Source organism: Cicer arietinum, chromosome 1 (genome assembly GCF_000331145.2).
Source record: "Cicer arietinum cultivar CDC Frontier isolate Library 1 chromosome 1, Cicar.CDCFrontier_v2.0, whole genome shotgun sequence".
NCBI lineage: Eukaryota > Viridiplantae > Streptophyta > Magnoliopsida > Fabales > Fabaceae > Cicer > Cicer arietinum.
The window spans coordinates 2,857,708-2,866,773 of NC_021160.2; the positions used below are offsets into that span (position 1 = coordinate 2,857,708).

Consider the following 9,066-nt stretch of genomic DNA (forward strand, 5'->3'; position numbering starts at 1 on the left):
GGTAGGAAGGATCTCCAACCCATTCTGGAAATCTCGTGCCTCTATATCCACATATAGACACCTCTTTTAGGTTCTTGGCAGGTTGTAACTTGTCTAGTATATCCATCTCACTTTGTGAATTTGTAAAATGGTCTTTTGCATTATCAGACCATTCAAAAGATAATTTTTCAAGGTACTTTTTATCCATTATTTTCGCTTGTGATGCGTCAAAGTTGTTGCTAACATTCTCTAATTTACAAATGCAAAGTAATCCATGAAGATTTGACAGTGTTCCTAGTTCCTTTATCCCATTCTCTTTATGCTTGCCCACAACAAAGCAACTCAAATGTTGCAAATGGTTTAATTTGCTCATTTCTCTAGGCATATCTTCTAACTTTGAAGTGTGGCGGATATCAAGATAGCGCAAATTCACAAGCTTTTGCATGCCATTGGGAAGTTTGATTAGTTGATAACAACCATACAACTTCAAGGTTTGTAGATTATGCAGATTACACAATGACTCCGGTAGTGTCTTTATAGTTGTGGAAGATAGATCCAAATAACGCAAATGAATCAATTCACCTATCGAGTCAGGCAATGCACTAATATCACAAAAATTTTTAAATGACAAAACTCTCAAGCACTTCAAATTCGACAAAATGATGCATGGTGCCTTTTCATTATTGAATGGAGCACGTATAAAATCAATTGTCAAAAAGGTCCTAAGATGTTTTGCTCGGTCAAAAATCTCAAAGTTATCCGTCACTCGATTACTTAAATTGTTAAATGATAAATGACGAGTCTTGTTACCGATCTTCGTTTCTTTCCCAAGTTCTTCTGTTCTAAAGTAGAATTCTGCCCCGATCAATGTTGCCAAATCATGCACCAGATCATGCATCACAAAACGCCGGGAGCTGTTTCCACTTCCAAAACGTTGAAAAAAAGATCTTGAAGCTAAGTCATTAAAATACTCATAACCAACTTCTTCCAAAGTCTTTCCATTTTTTGGAGGCTGTAAAAGATCTTCTGCCATCCACAACAAGATCAAATCGTCTGCATGAAATTCATAATCTTTAGGATACAACGAGCAATAAACAAAGCAGCGTTTCAAATAGGGAGGGAGATAATGATAACTAATTCTTAGTGCTGGAATGATCTTACTCTCCTTTTCATCAATTTCCCAAATATTACTATTGAGTATATTATTCCAATCCCTGATGTCACGTTTTCGTCGCAACAAACCCCCAAGTGATTGTGCTGCTAAAGGCAATCCCTTACATTTTCTAACAATCTCTTTGCCAATTTTTTCGAGATCCATATTCTGAGTGGATTTTTCTTGAGAAAGGCAAGCATGGTTTGCAAACACAGACCAACAATCCTCATCAGACAATTGCTCAAGAGAGTAGTAACCTTGAAAAGTTTGGACCATAGAAACAACCTTTTCAATACGGGTTGTTACAAGAATTTTACTTCCTTTAGCTCCGTATCGAAGAGGCTTTATAAGAGAATTCCAACTGTCATAATCTTCGGTCCAGACATCATCCAAAACAATTAAAAACTTTTTTCTAGTCATCTTATCCTTCATATCTTGCTGAAGAATATTCAAATTATTTGTGTTACAAGCACTTCTAACTTCCTCTGCAATGGCCTTTGTAACCTTCAAAACATCAAAATCATCAGAAACACAAACCCATGCTTGAACATCGAATTTCTGCTTTATAATTTCATGGTTGTACACAGACTGGGCTAAAGTGGTTTTTCCCACACCACCCATGCCAACTATGGGGATCACAGAAATCTTATCAATATCATCATCATCACCATCATGTAACAGTAATTTGAGTATGGCTTCTATGTCTTGATTTCTACCAAATATGTTAGATGATCCATGATCTAGAGAGGTTGATGGAGTTCTCCAAGAAGAGTGGTGGTGAGTTGCAATATGTTGAAGATTAAGAATATCTTTAAGTTTAAGAATGGATTCAAGCCTAGCAACTATATCTTCCAACTTACGAACCATATCCCTTTCTTCAAAGTTGAAAAAGCTAGACAAGTAAGTAGTAGCAGTAGTACTCACCTCTTTATTCTTCAGAGTAGTAGCAGATTTGGTGGAAATGTGATCGAGAAGGTCATCAGCAATATAGAGAGCATCTTTGAGATCATGAAGCCAGTTGTTAACAGCAGAGTCTTTGATCTGTTTCTGCTCAGCATCATTCAAAACAGCTTCAACAGCATAAAGAGTGTTTTTCAACCTTTGGATCAAATTGACATCAAGCTTATTTCCAGTGATGAAATTAGCAAACTGAGGAGAAGCAAGCCTGTCGAGAACAACTTCAATGAAAGCAGAGAGAAAAGCCCCACCCAACGCCGCCGCATCCATGATTTAGAAAGAGAAGAGAAGTGATTACAAATCAGAGAACAATGTTTATTGCAGCACTCACTAAGGTCAAATCGGCTCTTTACCAAACTGTGATGATTATATACGATGTAGTCTATATTGTGTCACTCTTGCTTGGCATGCTTAATTTATTTCCACTTGAGTCAAAATAAGAAAACTTAACTTCACTCAACATGATATTTCTTTAGTTTTGGCATAGAAAATCTTTAAATTGCTTTCTAAATTCACACACATTTTGAGTTATGATTTAAGTATATCGTTATTTTCTCTTACTTAATCTTAAATTATATAAATAAAGTAAATAATATCTAAAAGTAATTTTATAGTTGGTATAATTAATGTATATATTTTGTGTATTGTTATTATAAAATTGTCCATTGTGTATATGTGTATCTAATGTTAATTTTTACATTCTAAGATAAATTATTATTATATTAATATCGATAAGTTTTTAAAGAAAAAAAAACAGTAAATGCATTTAATAATTTGAATAAAGCTTATATTTGGAGACAAATATATATTTCAACGTGTTTATAATTAGAGATGAACAAAGTAATTAGTAACAACTTCTAATAATTTTGAGTAGTGGCGTTTGCGAGGTAGTTTGATTTTATTGAATTCAATATATAAATCGATTGAAAGTACATCATTTAGTTTTATTTAAATTTTCACGTTTTTCGGATACATAAACATACAAATCTAATATTCAATACTTGTCACTTAAATTATATTAGTTCAAATTTGGCTAGATTAGTTTAAAGTTAAACCTCTTAAAAAATTGTATCACCTAAATTATACGAGTTCGAATTTGGCTAGATTAATTTGAAGTGGAACCTCTTAAAAAATTGTCCAACTCAAAGAACACCGTATAATTTGAATTTTTGAGTTGGTTTCGTTTTTCATGTATTGTTACTCACCTATAATCTTTGAGTGTTTTCTTCTGTGAAACTTGAATGCGTAATACATGTGCGGTTGCTACAGAATACATACATGCGAAATTTTTTAAATTTATAAAACAATACTATTTAAATACGTCGAAAAAATTATTTACACATAAAATACTTATAAAAATAATGTATTGATCCATCTTTATAAATATATATAATTATAACGATAATAATTTTTATAATATATATTAATTCATATGTTAGAATATTAATAAAAATATAACTAAATGAATTAAAATAAATATTGATTTTATTTGATAGTTAACAATTTAAATCTGTTTTAATTGTCTCATTCATCAAAAAAATAATTTTTTGAATTCAAAAGTAGTAACAACATTTTAAAGTAGATTATATACATCTCAATTGATGTCTCAAAAAAATTGTCAAATCTTACTTATTTCTTTAATTTTCATAAGATACATGTCCATAAATAATCATGAAATATCTCAAAGTATAAAATAAATTAATTTTTATAAATCAAAATAATAATTTTAATAATTATAAAACATATTTCATAAATATTCGTAAAATATGGATATAGAATACGTATTCAATCCATATTTTAATGCATCGTAGTAGCTTCATAGGTTTTCTTAGCCATCGAAATAGATGGAAAAATCAATTGGGGACTGGAAATATAAATAAATTTAAATTCTAAATAAATAAATTATGAAGAGAGAAAATTAAAAATTATTATTTTAGATGTACTTGTGATAATATCTACTTTTAATTTGATATTGATCATTAACATTATTCGCATTACATTCTAAATAAACAACCAGCAAAGCAAAGAGCCAAACACAGCGCAACCTACATCCATCAATCAATTTCGTGGAAAATCCCCATTAGTGGCTTCATCAAAACATAATATTCAAAAATACATATATTTTCCTTTTCTTTTAAAATCGTAAATATCCATCGAGGATTTCGTATTAATAGAAAACTCGTTCTCTCAACAACTCCGATCGTGTTCATCAAGAAATAGAAAACACGCCAATTGCGAAACCAGGCAATTGTAGTAATAAATTAAAGCCATAGTCTTATTATTACATTATATCATGTTCATAGATTAGAGTCCCATTTTATTTTATTATTATTATTATTATAAGAAAAAACGATGCTTCCGCTTTTGAAGCTTGGAACACTCGCCTTGAAAACCCTCAGTAAACCAGTTGCCAGTAGACTCAAACAACAAGCTGCTCTTCATCCTAGGTTTCGTCAACTCATCGTTAATATGGCTCAGGTGTGTATTTATCTATCATTTTAATTCATCAATTTATAAGGGTTTATAACATATGCACATTAATTTGTATTATTACTTGGATGGTAACTTTGCTTATACATTTTAATTAATCAAAAAACAAATTGATGTTATGAATTAAATAAAGTGTACCTTTCAAAAGGGAGAAAAAATGAAGCTCAAAATTCCTTGGTAGATGTAAATTATTGCAATGAGGATGCTAACTGTGTCTGATTCTGATATATTCATTAGTTTGAAAGTTTTTCGGTGCACTATAATAAAGTCTCATATTTATGTGGGAATTTTTGCTGTAGTGGAACAGAAAGATTTATGAAACGTGTAGTAACTAGTAAGTAATTTTTTTCGCTGAATTGCTAGGAGCTTTTTGTTTTGTGATAACAAAATGATGCTAGTGTGAAATGGAATCTATAACCGTGTTAATGATGGGGGTGAGAATAGGAGAATTAAAAGAGATTATGGATGAAAGAAGTGATAAGTTAAGCGAGGCCAAGTAGTTAAGAGTAGTTATAGAATTAGTTAGGCAGTTAAAGTTGTTGAGGGCAAGGGATTAGCTTAAATTGTAGGTGAGGTGTATAAGAGGAAGGGATTCAAATTTTGTTAGTTCTAGGAAACTGAGGAATGGTGATGCTATTGTGAAAGGGGAAAAGGGAAAATCTTTGAAAGGAAAATTCTCTCCAGGTCACTGCCATTGGAATTTGATCTTTCTTGCCCTTGATTTGGAATCATCTAAGAAGGATTTTGAATTGTTGTCTTACTGTGTGTTGGTTTTCTCCTTATTTGGCCACAAATTTGGCATTTTGTGGGTGTGTTGTTCATTGTCTTCATCCACCTGTCCTGTAATGGCCAAATTCTCTCCGTCCCGTCCATTTTCTTCCTAATCTCTGCCTTATTAGAATCTAGAGAACTAAGTTGCACATGTCCTAAAAAAATTCACCAAATTCTCCAAAGCTTCTAGTATCAGTCCATATAATCCCTGAACAGAGATCTAACAAGTAGCAAGTCAAACCAAACTTCACCGAATTTGATTGGCATTAAAATATTGATCACAAAGAAAAATTAACTTTTGGTTCAACTATGCATCTTAGTCCCTTGCTTGCAGTTAAACTTAAAACTTCGATGTTTCCTTCTGGCTTTTATTCTTCTCTATTCACTATGGCATGTCCTGTTTTAAATGATGCAGTTTGTGATCTGCTTTTTGATTTAGCTATAACTGTTTTAGAGATCAACCATTTTAAGTACTGGCTGTAGGCAAGTTTGTACGCTGACCCTGGGTGTAAAGTTTTTTTAATAACTACATTGGATGTAAAGTAATGAGAAACTATAACATTATTTTTCTTACATTATAAATTTTGAAACAGGCTAATCATCAAATCACAACGAAGATGCAAAGACGTATATATGGCCATGCAACGGATGTTGAGATTCGCCCTTTGAATGAGGAAAAAGCTGTTCAATCTGCTGTAGACCTTATTGGAGAACTCTTCGTCTTCTCGGTAATATGGACTAAAAACGTGGAATTGGTGAAAGCTATTTTACTTATTTTTCATTATTATTGAAGACACCAATTTAATTTATGTGGCCAATTATAACCATTCACTTGAAGCAAGTTAACTTTGTTGGTCTGCCACATGCTGCTTGGTGATATAGAATTTTGCTAAGAAAAGTAATAATTAAAAGTTATTCTGTACAATTGGACATGATTAACAAATCTGTGTCCTAGACTCTAGTTAATTCCATAGATCAAGCATGGTATGTGTAAAATTTGAATTTCTAACGATTGCGTTTTGAGGTAAAATTACATTGAATGAAAAAGCTTTGCTGTTCTCCCTGTTTGTTCTTTTGATTTCTGAGGTATAAACATTGTTGGTAGTTACTGAAATTATGAAACTTGGCATTGAACTCTGTACTTGATGCAAGTTTTTATTTCCGACAAGTGAGTTGGTAAGATGTATCATACTATCATGTATGTATACTCTTGAGTTAAACTATTATAAGTTATGGTCCTAGTACACAAAAACAAGTTACCTTGTATACAGTCACTCTTTTTGTCAAACTCATATCATGTTTCCTGAAAACAGAGTTAGTCAATTTTGTTGGTTACTTGAGTTGAGTTGCCTCCGTTACATAATATGTTTATATTCATGAATTTAATTTTATGTTTTCATTATTATTTTGTTCTTCTTTTTCACTTGACAAAATAATAGTGTAGAGCCAAATACAGCATACTTGCTGGGGGTCAGGAATTGAGTTATATATTTAATTTATTTCTTAAATTGGATTTGTTATTAGGTTGGAATGTTAAATACTAATTATGAACGTGTTATTATTTAATTATGTTTGGCTATTAATATATGTTATTTAAGAGTATTTTTATAGCATATTTACTTGTATGAAAACTTTGCCTAGAAGTGGACAAAATGAAAGTAGAGAGTGGCAAATTGATAGCTCAAGTTGAAATGATACTTCCACAGAGTTCACATTTTCATGAAAGGAAGATGTAACATTTTAAGGATGGAAAATTCTTGGAACATTTTTACAATGAAAAAGCCCCCACCCCACAAGTAAAAGACCCAGACCCTGTTATTGACTCTCAGTCTCAGACACGACATGAGAATATAAATCATTTTGTCAGAATGACTCGTGTGCATAGTCACATGTCTTGTCCTTGATTGTTTGCATTTGTACTGATTATAGGTTGCAGGTGTTCTCTTGATCTTTGAGGTACAAAGAAGTGCTAGATCTGAAGCACGTAAGGAGGAGTTACGAAAGCAAGACCTAGAGGTGATTTCAAATAATCTTCTATTATAGTACACATATTTTTGACATCGTGTTTCTCCTTTAGTTCAAAACTTTTCAAGTTTTCTCTGTCTTTTGTTTATATATGATTTCCTCTTAACTTTAATTATCTTATTGCATTTCTTAAGTTCCTATGCTAAAATATTACAACTGTCGTATGCTACCCATTTTCTAACACCCAAGATTGTTACACCAATTGACACTTTGTGCTGAACATAGGAAACCATCTGACAGCTCATGTAGTCTCATCTCATGCTTGGTTTTAATTTTTAATATTTCAGATTAACACCCAACAAAGTCCTAAAATTTTTAACCTGACTATTTATAGTTTTGCTTGTATGGCCTTAGTTAGAAGCAATGCAACTGTTTGTCCAGTCTTTGTGAAATAAAAGTTAATTTCTAGAACTGCTGAACATAGGTTATGATACATGGCTTCATATATTTGAAGATACCAAGATACCTGATTACTATGTTTTCAGCTTTTGATCAATTTAAACCCTACATTATTGTTGCCCAAAGGTTGCGTAATGCTTTTTTAAATAAACTTTTGAAATATTTAAATTGACAGTCATGCTGAATCTGAGAATGAAAACTTCTATCTAATAGTGGATTGTGCTAGACCATCTGTGAAAAGGAAGCAGGAGAACTGTATCAATGCTTTTGTCAACGTGCTATGTTTCAAATGTATATTGCTATTTGCTACAAGTCTAAATTAACATGCTTAAATTGAGGGGTATATTAAGGCTTGGCCGTTTATTATATCTAATTATCTGAATTAGGATTTGTAGAGCTTTACTGTCAAAGAAAATGTGGTTTATGTTAAAATTGCAACTTGTTCTCTCCTTATCCGTATGATCATTGTCATTGCCATCGGTTCCCATTTAAGTCTAACTGAGAAAAGTTATTTATTAGTCAAGTTTTGTTATACAAGTTATCATTGTTCGTTTTCTTTAGGCTATGAGGCAAAAAAATGATGGCTTGGCAGAAGAAGTAGAACTTCTTAAGCATAGACTTCAAGAACTGGAACAGCTGGCCCGGGGACGAGGACTCACTGGTATTCTAAATTTCAAACACATTATTAATAACGAAAATGGAAAGGCGGAGAAAACTGCTTGACCTGATGAAAAGAATAATTACTTTTCACATTTTTTTTTCATTTATCTTTGGCATTAGTATAATTCTCACACAGTTTCTGATTCGTTTGAGGATCTGGTCAACAAGAATTTTTTTTGACTAGTTTCAAACTTCAAATTCTCTATTTGTATTGAGGATTAGATTTCTCACTGATTGAAATATTCTTATTGTATTAGTCAAAATAAACTGCAGAGACTATATTTTTTTGGTGACAAAGATGTGACTCCATCTGATGAGTGGAAAGTTTATCATATCAAATGTACCATTTACCTTAAGTCCACATTACATTCCTTAAAAACATTTTATTTTTCACGTGTTCACTTTCTCTTTCAGCATAATTGAATGATTACACAGGCTGGTGATTGCTGAATAGCAAGGACCTCATGTCCTTATTCATTTAAACAGGCTCTAGAATCTTCGTTGGAAGCAGTTTTATGCTTAAGATGATGATAATCTTTTCAAAAAAAGATGACAGCGAAAATCATTTTAGCATGTAATGTGTGACATCAATTGATTGCAAGCACAACCAGCCACCAACCACCCTTTTTTAT

At 32.0% G+C, this 9,066-nt stretch overlaps 2 protein-coding genes across 2 annotated transcripts in view; one reads left to right on the forward strand and one right to left on the reverse strand.

Annotated features, from left to right (window-relative positions):
* LOC113783936 (putative disease resistance RPP13-like protein 1) overlaps positions 1–2,501 on the reverse strand; it is a 4,223-nt gene extending 1,722 nt beyond the window's left edge. The window contains exon 1 of the mRNA XM_073370546.1: positions 1–2,501. Coding sequence (XP_073226647.1) covers positions 1–2,359 — 2,359 coding nt within the window. The 5' untranslated portion in view covers positions 2,360–2,501.
* Positions 2,502–4,080: 1,579 nt separating this feature from the next.
* On the forward strand, positions 4,081–8,795 carry LOC101515038 (uncharacterized). Its single transcript, XM_004485791.4, has 4 exons — positions 4,081–4,567; positions 5,944–6,078; positions 7,280–7,366; positions 8,336–8,795. The coding sequence occupies exons 1-4, from the start codon at positions 4,442–4,444 to the stop codon at positions 8,495–8,497; spliced, it is 510 nt and encodes a 169-aa protein (XP_004485848.1). The 5' UTR covers positions 4,081–4,441; the 3' UTR covers positions 8,498–8,795.
* The last annotated feature ends 271 nt before the right edge of the window (positions 8,796–9,066 follow it).

Bases quoted from the DNA above. Each gene is read 5' to 3' on its own strand.
- LOC101515038 (XM_004485791.4), top strand. From the start codon at position 4,442: ATGCTTCCGCTTTTGAAGCTTGGAACACTCGCCTTGAAAACCCTCAGT. The intron at 4,568-5,943 runs GTGTGTATTTAT...ATTTTGAAACAG, and splicing joins TCATCGTTAATATGGCTCAG to GCTAATCATCAAATCACAAC. The intron at 6,079-7,279 runs GTAATATGGACT...TACTGATTATAG, and splicing joins GAGAACTCTTCGTCTTCTCG to GTTGCAGGTGTTCTCTTGAT.